This window comes from Perna viridis, chromosome 13, assembly GCF_037379345.1.
Source record: "Perna viridis isolate PV_CMFRI_1.1 ecotype Kerala chromosome 13, ASM3737934v1, whole genome shotgun sequence".
Taxonomy (NCBI): Eukaryota; Metazoa; Mollusca; class Bivalvia; order Mytilida; family Mytilidae; genus Perna; species Perna viridis.
In genome coordinates, this window is record NC_142457.1 from 13,787,689 (window position 1) to 13,801,175 (window position 13,487).

A 13,487-nucleotide genomic window follows, 5' to 3' on the forward strand; every position below is an offset into this window, starting at 1 on the left:
GTTACAGGGCCGATATGGAAAATGCCATGCACTGATACTTTTATTAACCAACTTTATTTCAGGACATAGTCAGAATTTATTATCAATACATATGATTTCACATTAATTAAAAATAAGTTCATACCTCGATGGATCAATTATTTATGAAAATAAATCATGAAGGTTTTGTTGTCTTTCCTAATTACCCTCCCCCCCACCCAAAAAAAAAAAAAAAAATCATAAATTTATAGACAAATGCAAGATTAAACATACCTAATAATTCAAATGGAGAAATTGCAATCACCAAAAATGAATATTCATTAGGTAATTAATCACGTGACCAGTCGCCTGATACCCAACATCTCAATAACCTCTCAGATATCCATAATTTACGGAATATTGGGTTGTTTCCTTCATCGTTCTTATGTTTATTGATACTGTCCTAGTATGTGACCTGGGAAATTTCAAAAGCAAACAAATAATATAGCAATTTTTTATGTAAAAACCATGTTTTTAAGTGCATTTTGATCTGGAATCAAGCTATTTTCAAATGTCATGGGAACTCTTTTGACATAGTGCACAAGGTGGGTGAGTAAAAAGAGAAAAGAAATGTACTCTTTGAAGATTAATGTCAACACCTGGATTCATGCAAAACAGTGAGATTTGACTGCACATTTTGTCTTTGAAAATTACTAAAACACGAAAGTCGCCTTTTTTTCTTTAGCATTTCTGTGTAGAAAAGTATGTGCTCCAGCTTCAAGATTTCATTTTTGTTGCCTGCTTTCAATGATCCCCCCCCAAAAAAATCGTAAAGTTAAAGCTCAAGATTAAACATACCTAATAATTCAATATACTTAGTCCCAGTACCATCTTTCAGCAACTTTAAATATCCTAATCTAATTATTTTAAGAAATATATGCCCTGTTCTGAAATTCGTAATGCATGGCTGTGATTTCGTAATGACTGGCTGTAGGAATTTCTGGTTCGTAATGACCAGTTGTCAAAATTTTCGTTTCATAAAGGATGGGCATTTCTATACATATTGTAGTAAGTTAGTTAATAATATAGTATAATTGCATAAGGTTTCCCATATTGGCTTAATTATTGGTCCGAGACTAGCCATATTGGGCTGAGGTGTAGTCTAATATTTCTAAACGAGGACCAATAACTCAGCCAATATGGAAACCTTTATGCAATTATACCTTTATTGACTTACTAGACCAACATGGTTTTTACCAGGCCAATATTACTATTGGACAGGTAAAAGCCATATTGGATGGCTAAATTCCATATTACACAGCTTAATCCCGTATTAGTGCCCTTTGTATTTTGTTTTGTTTTGGCAGTTTTGATCATATTTAAGCTAATATTTGAATGTTAGTCAATAAAATTCTTTATTGTACTGTATAATTTGTAATGATTTTCCCTGTTGTCCACTTATCTGCTTATTCTTTATACTTCGAAAGTTAACTATTGTTCGTGGGGTACCAATTTTCGTGGTTTTCGTAGATAGGTTAAACCACGAAATTTGGTTCCCAATGAATAGTAGATTTACATTGATGTGTACACTAAAAACTTAAAAATCACAAATTCAAGAATCAACAAACTTGTGTTTCTTCCCTGATCCACGAAAATTTGTATCCACGAATTAAAGTACTTTCACAGTATTTTCTTTTTTTAGGATACAGTGAATGTGTTCCTGTCATACAACAGCGTAGTTGATGAACCTGATGTCGAGGGCAGATCTGCTTTTATGTGGGCGGGAGGGAAAGGGGCAGATAATGTCATTATTGTGTTCTTACGTTACGATGTTGATATTCAGCAAGTTGATAAAAATGGTGGCACTGGTACATATTGATTTGAGAAAGCAATCATTTTCAAATCCAAATGGAGACTTTTAACTTCTCATTTCAAAATCGTGGATTATTGTGCGCTAACTCAATTTTGAGGATACTTTTCGTGGTTTGCAGAAAAAACCATTCAATTTTCCTCCTGTTTATATTAAGCAATTGTTTTTTTTGTCTTAAAAATGTTGGCCATAATGAAGAGACTTATCTGCAGCTCTGTATTTTCACAGTTTTATTTCCTTTTGGGCAATATTTATTTCAGATGTGAGTTATTAGGTTCCTTAAAAATCTATAAAACATTTATTAGTAAAATATTTGTCTACATGTAAGGAAGCTTCCTTGTTTTTCATTGTTATTTTCTCAATTTTTATTTTAGAGTAATTTAGTAAGACTTTCTATAAAAAAACAAAAACAAGCATTTCATTTGTTTTAGCTCAGCTGTTTATTGTGAAATGGGCCACAGTGCCAAATTACTCAGCTAACATGTTCAAAATTTAATACCTGTATATATTTTGTCTATTTATAGCACTCCATGCCGCTGCACTTTCTGGTCATGCCTCAACAGTCAAAATTTTATTGGACCATGGTGCATTGATAGACTCACCTGACTTGTTAAAACATACACCATTATTCAGGGCCTGTGAAATGGGCCATACAGATGTAGTCCAAACATTAATTGATTATGGTGCTCGAGTTGATGTATTGGATCATGATGGGAGGTCCTCCTTACATTGGTGAGTATGAGTTTCATAGTTTTATTGAATTTGGAAATAAGCTTTGATTATCTCCCTTTGTAAAATTTAAAAATTTCACTAGTGCTTTGAAATAAATTGAATTTTTAAATTGTGTTAGTGATTTTAAAACAAGTTCGATTTGATTTTCTCTTTGCTTTGAGTGAGTTGTAATTCTTCTGCAGGTTTGCAATTTCCCCTGTCTTAAATGTGAATTTTACTGTAACGATTATTTGTTAAATGTCTCTACTCCTTTGCCAGTTTCAACTTTTCCGTTCTTCCTCATATCTCATTCCTGTCATGATTATCTTCTGTAATAAAACTGAGAAAATTATGTCTGTGATTTTAAACAAGTTGAGTTTCCATTTTTTTCAATGGGTACAGAGTTTTACTTAGTAGTGCATACTGGAAGATGGTAATTTTTACAGTTAAATATTCAATTTTTACGTTTTTATGAGAAAGAACTATATGTATGTGAAAGGTTCTTTACTATTGTCTACAATATCATAGAAAAAAAGAGTAATCAAGAGAACCCAGGTTATAGCGGTAATCAAAAGAATGTAATCCAGGGACAAAGACCAGACATGGAAAACAGACATACACAACAAAGAACATAAAGTAACTAAAATCATACATACAAAGTAACAAAAGTAAATGAGCAACTCGGACTCCACTAAAAACTGGGAGCATGGACCAGGTGCACCGGTAGGGTAAGCGTCCTCTGCTTTTCTAGAAACACCCGCCGAGTTGCTCAAAAAGAAATGCAGTATTTTTATAAGAAACTTCTTAATGTAGAAATTCCAAGAAATAAAGTAATATAAATCTTTCAAAATGGAGTAATTTTACAAATTTAAGAAACTCTTAGTAGTTGCAGTCATCATAATCTTCAAAAATGCCAAAGTACTTTAACCCTGCCACGTCTTTTGTGCCTGTCTCAAGTCAGGAATTTCTGGCCGCCGTATGTCTTGTTTTGTTTTCTCTTACAGTTTATTTTTATGTTTCTGGCATCTATAAGGGCAACTATTTCACTGTACCAGTGTATAATGTGTTGGGGCCAGCTGTAGCCTGCCCTGTGGTACAGTACCTGAACCGATCTGTGCAATAAAAATTGCGATCGGTCATCGATCAACAATCAGTTTCCGGTCAGTCATTGATATGTCAAACCGATCCACCCAACTGGGGATCGCATCACGTGATCACAGAGCGGTCACTGTATTTTACGGTTTTCATTGTTTTCTTTGTCAATTTTACACATATTTATATAACGTAATAGATTTAAACATTAATTTATACTTTTTTTTACATTTCTTTTATTTTAAACAGATCTTATGTCATTTTATATAAAAAAACTGCGATCAGATCAGTTACCGGTCATCGCTCATTGATCTATCAAATCGTCGTGTTCAAGGACTGTATGAGGGTTACCTCGTCATTCATTGAAGACCAATGGGTGGCTTGATCTGTCATTTTTCATCCAGGTGGGGTTGTTGTCTCTTTGGCATATTCATGAAATCCATTTTTGTTACAAATAAATACTCAATTTATATCAATATTTAAATTATGTTGCCCATTTTATTTATTTCAGGGCAGCTTTAGGTGGTCATGCCTATATTTGTCAAATCTTGATTAAGTATGGTGTTGACCCTAACTTCAGGGACCACAATGGGTAAGTTTTGTGCTCCTTGTTTGTTTGTATATCTTTTAGTTTAATATTGATTTTTCTTTCTGGAGTATAAGAAATTTAGCAATTTTTCATATCACACCAAATGTTTGCAATGTAGTTGAGTCGTATATGAATTTTTTCACAGTTCCATTTTGTGTCAGTCTTTTTGTCATTTTCTACTCAGTTTGTATGCTTATTTGCGATACTTAGCTTTTTCATCATTAGACATGGGGTGTTGTAAGCAAACGTATGCAGTAGACAGGCATGTCCTGTTCATATGGCTTTATTGTTTTTTATTTTACAGTTTTGCTCTTAAATACAGATAGCTTTTGAAACAGTCCCTTGTATATTATTGCTCTATTTTTAAATAGAAATACCTTTTGAAACAATACCTAGTATATTACTGTTCTATTTTTAAATAGATACCTTTTGAAACAGTCCCTGTGATATTACTGTTCTATTTTTAGACGAACACCTCTCCAGTGTGCAGGGTATGGTGGATTTGTTAATTGTATGTCTGTTTTAATGGAACATAAGGCTGATCCTAATGGACAGGACAATGAGGTATACATGTATATTCCTTAAGGAGTTAGACCCAGGGTAGGGGATATAACTCTTGAAATCAGTGTTTTGATTTGTAAGAGTTGTGTCCCTTACCCTAGGTCTACCTCCTTAAACTAGAGAAACCTAGGCTCAGACCAATTTTCATTCAAGCCAACAAGAAATGGAACGAGGTATTAGTTTTACCATTTTTTTGGCCCCGAAAAACTGATGAGAATGCTTTTATTTAACATGTTGTTAATCAGGAAATATGATGAGAACAGAATATTCTATATTCATATATCAATACAATACAATATTTCATTGTAAATTTGTGTAAAATACAAATTATTTGTTTTGACTTAAATATTTGTATCCAGCCATTACTGATTTTCATGCATGAGGCACTTCCATCCATATATACATGATACACAATTTTGAATATATGAGGTTCATGAGTGGTCCAAGCCCCAAAATCCTTCTGGATCCAATTTTCAGACTTGATTTTTTTCTTATTTCAGGGGGGATTTTTTTTCGCTTTTTAGTGGAATTCCACTATTTCAAGTCTGGACTTTACCATTACGATTCCTATTTTCCGATTTTGCCAATTTCCGCTTGGTTTGTAGATCTTGTAAAATCATCTCTGTTATTTAAATCAGAAATTTTATTTTTCAAATTCAGATGTTTACTGCTTTATTTTACTGTATATTTACTTCCTATTAAGTATATTTCCAATTTTTTGTTGACTTGCTAAAATTATGTCTCTATTTCAGAAAGAGAAAAAAAAAACAATTCCATAAAAATATTCAATTACCACATGCTGTCTCCTTTTTTAATTTGAGCCTGTACTTCAGGTTTATTTTATGTCAAGTTAATCTGTTGATGTTTTAGGGGATGACTGCATTACACTGGGCTTGTAGTAAAGGGCATTTGGATGCTGTCAAGCTTCTCATGGAATATAGAGCATTTCCAAACCATATGGAATTCACAGAAGATAGGTAAGAGTTATTTTCCTTCCTTTATTCTTTTCTTGACAAAAGTGAGCATTAAAATAGACTTAATGAAGGTCCAAGATTGATCTGACTGTAAAAATTAGCATGGGCATTATCCATGTTTTATTGTAAGAGGTGATATTCTAGGATTTAAGCTTTCCCTTTATTTGCAGTTATTTTTCTTTTTGTTCAGTAAATTGTATTTCTGTCTGAAATTTTGTTTTAGATTTAACTAAGATGGTTTTAGGCATTGCCTATGAGAGACAGAGTCATTTGTACTCTTTATTGATAATACTGTGAAAGTATTATTGTTCGTGGGGTACCAGTTTTCGTGGTTTTTGTGGGTAGGCCCAACCACGAAATCTGGTTCCCAACAAAACGGAGATTTCCACTGAAGTGCATACTGAAAATCTCAAAACCACGAATTCAAGAATCCATGAACTTATGTTTCTTCCCTGATCCACGAAAATTGGTATCCACGAAGTAAAGTACTTTCACACCATTATCTTGTTATATTGCTGATGTCTATTAAGAGGAATTCTCGGGACTTTTTATAACACATGATAGCATCTGAGTTCAAAGTTCAAACAATCACGTTCTAACTACATAACATCACTTCAGAATGGAAAATTTTGATTGAGCCCCTGATGTGTTGATAGATGATCTATGTCATTGAGTTATGTCATTAGCGTTTTGATACCCAAGAACCTCGTCAGCCCTGTCATGAACTTAATATATATTTTCATATGTTCATGATAGTTTTTTCTGTTGAGAAAATAATTAGAAGTTCAGGAGCTATTGCACGGGAGTGTCACTTCTCCTTTTTTTATAGGCCGTCTTCCACTCCTGCCCAGGTGATCAAACTCCCATTAAAGTTATAAATTGTGAAAAAAATCCTGGTGATTGCAATGATTGATATTCAGTTTAGTGATCCTTGTAACTAAAAATCTAAATTTTAGGTTGTAACTGGAGAAAAGTCGGCTGTAAAGAGCTTTATTTTGAGGTCTAAAATCTTGATAAAATTTGCAAACTCTTCTGATCTCAGTTTCAAGATTTATCACATGTATTGGTCGATTGTTCAAAACTTTATTTGATGGATAAATATATTGTTGATCATTTAAATTGTTCCTGTAGATTAAAGCAGACTTTTCCACCATATATTTAATTATCTTTTAATTTTGTTCAGCATATCTATAAATTTTAGAACGACAGGAAGCAGGCATATTTTAGTTTAACATACCAGAATGGCGTGCTCCATGTGTGCCTTGATTTTGGGTTACTTTTAGTTATTTCTGTGTTTGGGTAATATTTTTTCTGGTCTCATGTTTTTTTTTGTATATGTTTTCTTTGTATACTTAAATGGTTAAAAATGTAGTCCAAAAAACTTTAAAAGAAAACAACTAAAAATGACGTGACGGGAAAAAAATGTTCTTTGTGTAAATAGAATTTATTCAGTTTAAAAATGAAATATGAAATGAATAATTAAATGTTATTTGAATTTCTTTTACAGTTGTACGAAAATTGAAAAAATCTGCTTATCTGTTATGGAATAATATAAAAATAAATTAACTGGAAAAAGTACCTGTTTGTCTAAAAAAGTATTTTATGAACTTTAAAATTGAAATATAAAATGAATGAATCGTGTTTTACATTTCTTTTGTAATTGTACAAAAATTAAATAATAATAATAAATTAATTAAATGAACATTAAAGAGACAAATATTTCTGTCATTTTATTTAATTGCTTTATTTGATTTTACAACAAACATTTCTATTATTTTTAATACTTCATTTTATTGATAAACATTTGAATATTAGCCTAAATATGATGGAAACTGCCAATACAAAATTCAAAGGTGCCCCAAAAATGGGATTAAGCTGTCAATATGGGATTTAGCTATTCAATACGACTTTTACCCTTCCAATACATCGTATTGGCCTTGTTAAAATCCAAATTGGCCTAGGCCAATATACCATATTGGACAATTTAGTCAATAAAGGTATAATTACGAAAGGTTTTCTGTATTGCCTAAGTTGTTGGTCCATGGCTAGCAATATGGAAAACCTTACGCAATAACAAATATGTTATCAAATAAGGCTCATTTTTGTTTATTTTATTTTGAATATTGTCAAACATGGTAGTTGTATGTGTATCCTGCCCCTTAAAAGTTTTATCCAGACTTTATCACCAGTCTTCAGTTTCAATGTAACACCTGCCATACCTGGTGTCCAGCTTCCTTGTGCATCACCTGTAACCAGTTGCTGATGTATGGCTACAGAGTTAAGCATGAATAATATGTATACCTGATATTCATATGATTCTATAGTAGTTGTAACATAATAATATCCAGGACTATGACACCTGAACTTCCCTGTAAGTCTGAAGGTTGCTAGGTCTGGTATTCCCACAGCTGTTATAATGTCGTGGAACTTTAATGGTGTGTTGTGTTCTACCAGTGAACCACTCCCTGAATTATTACAAGCGGTCAGTATTACTGAAACAAATTCATTGTAACTATTACATCACTAAGTTATTTTTTTGTACCAATTATTATATTTCAATTCTTATTTTCTGTAATTGTGTAACAGTTAATGAATTACTCTAAAAGGTCAAAAGGTCAAAAAAGATTTTTATCTTTTATCTAATCATGATAATCATCAGTGTTTTACTATTGACTGGGGCAATAGTGACTTATATTTTGCAGATTTGTTTTCTCAGATTCTGATTGGCTATTTAAGTTTCAGATGTTCTAGGGGTTTATCCTTGATCAACATGAAAATCCAATACAGTGTGAGAACAAGCAAGGATATAATGATGGTTCAATATATTAAATCATTTAATGACTGTTTATTCAGGAATAATTTCAATTTTGGAAGCAGTAGCAGGTCATAGTTTTCCTTTCCTCGTTTGTGTACCGAGGACTTGACTTGTTATGAGCAACTCGGCAGGTGTTTCTTGAAAAGCAGTGGATGCTTACCCTACCAGTGCACCTGGTCCATGCTCCCAGTTTTTAGTGGAGTCTGAGTTGCTCATTTGCTTTTGTTACTTTGTATGTATGATTTTAGTTACTTTGTGTTCTTTGTTGTGCGTGTCTGTTTTCCATTTCTGGTCTTTGTCCCTGGATTACATTCTTTTGATTACCACTATAACCTTGGTTCCCTTGATGGATAAAATAAAAAATTGTGTCCATTATCTCATACTGTAAGACTGTGATGTCATCAATCTTCTTCAATGGTTTGCTTGTTGAATTTTGATACTAAAACTAAATTATAAGAATGACTGTTATATTTTTCGGTCTTTTTGAAATAACATCAATGCCCCTGGTGCACATAAAAAAATAACTACTATGCATGTTACTTAGTTTGCACTATCTGGTTGAGATTATCATACATTGTTAATAATTATAGGGTGAAAAAGGACAAAATAATTCTGTGATTACTAGACATTCAAACAGTGGGGATATGGGCTTATAAATAGTTCCCTAAAAAATTATCAAATCTTTGAGCTTATTCTAAAACTTCAACCTAGCTGACAGGTCGAAATTTGAGTTGAGGAGGGATCTGAAGAAATCCTCAGTCAAACTTTGAAACATGATGCTATGGACACATAACAAACTTATGAGGGTAAACAAGATACCAAATGGATGATTTCTATTTGAAATAACCTCAATGCTTGAAAGCAACCTGCCATGCAGGTTATTTAGTATGCACCATGTGATTAAGGTTATTTCTTCAAAGACTGAAATAATATAGCAGTCATTCCTTTAATAATTTAAGTTACTAATGTTCATATCCATAATATAATGGAGATTTTTTATAAAGGCTACCGCGGACTAGACTTTTTATGAGCAACTCGGCAGGTGTTTCTAGAAAAGCAGTGGACACTTACCCTACAGGTGCACCTGGTCCATGCTCCCAGTTTTGAATGGAGTCCGAGTTGCTCATTTACTTTCGTTGCTTTGTATGTATGATTTTAGTTGATCTATGTTCTTTGTTTTTGTCTGTTTTTCATGTCTTAGTTATAGAGAGCCAAATGTCATGAAATACATATTTATATTGTTTTTTGCTGCTTGATGATTAGCTAGCTATTAAGAATAAGGTCAGTGGCACTATCCTTTTGCAAAAAGGGGCCAAAAGTATAAGATAAGTATTTATTTAAAATTGATGTAGAAGGTTAATAATATTCCTCATAAATCCTCCTGCCTGTGTTTATCAATCAGATTTCAGATATCTGTAAAGAACTATAAAGGGTCATAGGGGCCCATGGACTGTGAACAATTTTTTTGGGGTGCGATTTTGAAATTTTTTTTTATTGTATTCTTTATGAAAATCCCTGTCTTAACATGAGCTTAAGAATTTCGCTCAGCAGTTTTTCTCTATCATTTACTGTTTGTGAGATAATGAGGTACAAAGTGCTCCACGATTGAACGCTGAGGCAGAACATAAATTTATACTTAAATTGATTTTAAAAAAATTGCGTAATATTGTATCCAAATGAGTTGTTGTGTCCATAATGAATTATGTTTTGTGTGTCAAAAGCTGATACTGTGTCCACACTTGCTCTAAGGTTAACTAGCTGCAGTTTTATCATGCTGCACTTTGCAAAGCTTCTTATTTACCAGTCCATGGTTTGGAATTTTACTATTTTAACTTTGGTGACATTTTGGCTGTTAATACCAGTACACAACTTCTTGACGTGGATAAAATGTAATTTATAGATATCTGGGATAATTATTAATTTCACACCCTAAGACAAAACAGTCTATTCACTATACATCATTTTGAAATTTGAAATTATGTTTCTCATGTTACTATCTCTTGTGGTTGATTTCACAAAAAATTATAATTGTAAAATTAGTTGTAAGTTATAACTTCATGATACTTTGATCTGTTACGACGTCATAACTAATGACTAGTTTTACACAGACATTTTTTTTGTGAAAAGGACTGCAGATATATTTGAAATGGATGTTCAGTTGTGTTAGTGCTAAATACCGTATGTGATCTATGAGGAAATAGTTTGTTACACCTGGGTATATGGCCTAGCAACACTGGATATATGGGATTTGTAAAGACACGCTCCTAGCCGATGAAAATCCTAGAAATTTACTGGTATGGGGATAAATAACTACTTCAATATTCAGCATAGCCTCAGGTGTCAGTAGGTACCCCAGGGTAATAAATTAATCGTTCCCCTTATGACCATTCAAAAAATGTAAAATACTACATCGCTCATGTGGACAGCATTTTATAAAAGACATTGCTGTATAAATGATAATTCATAATTAAAATGGCTCTCATCCATAATATATGCACAATCAAAGTGAAAAACTGATAGCTATAATGAAAAAAAATACAAATCAAGTCAAACAAGACAAAAAAATCAAATTGATATATACCTGGTTGTAGCTGTTCATCTACATATTTTTGGACTTGGTGGAAGGATTCATTCTGTATCATTTGGTTTGTTGCTAGTTCTGTCATAGTTCTGTTTTCTAGTTCCTCAATAGTCTTTTTCTGTTGCATTTGAACATTGTCCAGTTTCAACAATGTTGCCTTATTCTGGTCACTAATTAATTCAGTATTGTTCTTCACTGAGGACATAAGGGACCTCTCGCCAATCTCCAAAGTGTTCACCTTATTATACAGTGCCAAGAAGTCCTGGCTCCTAGCTTGTTCATTATTCTCCAAAGAATTAACTTTAGTTTCCAAACTTTGTGTTTTCTGTTCAATATTATGAAGAGTTTGCATTTGGTTAATATTTTTCAGTTGCTCTAGTTCTCCAATTTTCTGTTGAAGTCCTGCTGTCAAGTTTCTAAGATTTCCATTCTCCCTGTGAATTTGGGTCATGTTTTGATGCAGCTGGGTGAACTCTTGTTCTTTTGTTGCCAAGGACTGTTCCAGTACTACATTCCTTTTCTCAAGAATTGAGACTTTTTGTGCTAGATTGGTGTACTTTTGTGTAAAGTCAATGTACTTTTGCTGCCAATTGTCAGAGGAATTTTTCATCTCAGCAACCTTCATTTCAAGTGCTATATACTTCTGGTCCAGTTCTGTATTGGATGGTTCGCCTTGGCTAGTTGCTGTCTGTCTTAGTAATTTTTGTTCAAACACATCAAGTTTATTTTGGATTTGAGTGGCAAGCAGATTAAGCTCTCTATGTGTTGCTAGAAGTGGCTTGTCTTGGTAATACTCTGCAGCAGTCAAATAGACCTGTTTTCCTTGGAAAGTGCTGTTTCCGTTTCCCAACAGAAATCCATGAATTGGCCATAGAATGGATAGAATGATCATAAACAATTTCATGTTGATCATAAATTAAGGATCAGTTTAATGTTGTGTGGATAGCAAGTAACTTAAACCTCGTATTTGACCCAGATATAAAACTTTTGTATCTATTCTGTGTAAATAACACTGATATGTTTTCTGAACATTTTGTATTTTAGATTAAACTATATCAAAGTTTGCTTTTTAGTATACCATTATCTGTTTATCTGTATCCTTCTGTGTGTACATTGTAGCTGTAAATTAGTGTCTCTTCTATTATTATATTTTTTTTTATGTCTGTCATTGCAAAATGTTATGATAAAAATTGGGGACATTTATCGTTTTTTGGTTTTTTTTTTTAAAGATCCTACCCTCATTTGCTAGAAAAATGGTTGGTGCTCTACCTCACTCTCTATTTTATATTCAAGTGATACCCCATTGATCTATGTTTTAACATGTTTAATTGGAGAACATCTGATGTAGCACTCAATGCCAGTTTATGATATATTGTGCCCAATGTCTATTTTATTTTCCAGGTACATCCCATTGAATTATATTCCATAGCGCTCATTGTCTACTTTGTATTACAGGTATACCCAATTGAGCCTTGCTTCAGTTTATTTTCCATAGTGCTCATTGTCTATTTTGTATCACAGGTATACCCAATTGAGCCTTGCTTCAGTTTATTTTCCATAGTGCTCATTGTCAATTTTGTATTCCAGGTATACCCCATTGGACTATGCTTTAATGGGAGAGCACCATGATGTAGCACAATACATGATAGAACAAGGAGCACTATCAATTACGGGTATTCAGGATATAGCAGCTCTCAAAATTCAGGTAGGTTGTAGTACCATTTTTGCTTCATATAAGTGACTAAGAATGCAACCACCAGGGTCAGGATATAATTTCCAATTGAGGGTTGAAGCCATTTGACAATTTTTCAATTTTTGAAAAAAATTTTATACTCTCCACCCACTTACATAAGGGTGTATATAGTGATTGGAATGTCTGTCCCTTCATTCTTCCTTCATTAGGGCTCCACCACCAAAAGTAGCGGTCGCCCAATAGTGATCACTCTGTCCGTCGGTCATTCTGTTGCAAACTCGTGTCCAGGCTGTGACTATTTTGTCTTTTGATGTAAGCTTCTGATATTTGGCATGTGGTTAGATCATTGAAAGATGATATGTCATGTACCATGTATATTGGCCTATGACCATGAACTTTGACCTAAAGGCCAAATTCCTGTGTTTTAAGCGACAAACTTGTGTCTGGGCTGGAACTTTTCTGTCTTTCGATATGGGCTTTTGAAATTTGGTATGTGGGTAGATCATCTAAATAGAATGTGTCATGTACCATGGATAGTAGCCTGTGACCTTGAACTGTTACCTCAAGGTAAAATTTCTGTTTTTTTTTCCTTACAAACCCATTTCTGGGCTGTAACACCTGACTTTGGTCTAAGAGAAGAATT

The 13,487-nt window shown here is 33.2% G+C and overlaps 2 protein-coding genes across 5 annotated transcripts in view; one reads left to right on the plus strand and one right to left on the minus strand.

Annotated features, from left to right (window-relative positions):
* LOC148599667 (uncharacterized) overlaps positions 1-13,487 on the plus strand; it is a 77,170-nt gene that overhangs the window by 21,521 nt on the left and 42,162 nt on the right. For all 4 annotated transcript variants that reach the window (XM_088557123.1, XM_088557124.1, XM_088557122.1 and 1 more), the window contains 6 exons: positions 1,661-1,826; positions 2,353-2,560; positions 4,143-4,223; positions 4,688-4,784; positions 5,652-5,758; positions 12,739-12,856. In XM_088557123.1, the coding sequence (XP_088413249.1) occupies positions 1,661-1,826; positions 2,353-2,560; positions 4,143-4,223; positions 4,688-4,784; positions 5,652-5,758; positions 12,739-12,856 (777 nt within the window). The remainder of the gene's footprint in view (positions 1-1,660; positions 1,827-2,352; positions 2,561-4,142; positions 4,224-4,687; positions 4,785-5,651; positions 5,759-12,738; positions 12,857-13,487) is intronic.
* LOC148599668 (uncharacterized) lies at positions 7,851-12,130 on the minus strand. The gene is made up of 2 exons (XM_088559141.1): positions 11,152-12,130; positions 7,851-8,247 (listed from the first exon to the last, which is right to left on the minus strand). The coding sequence occupies exons 1-2, from the start codon at positions 12,062-12,064 to the stop codon at positions 7,862-7,864; spliced, it is 1,299 nt and encodes a 432-aa protein (XP_088415267.1). The 5' UTR covers positions 12,065-12,130; the 3' UTR covers positions 7,851-7,861.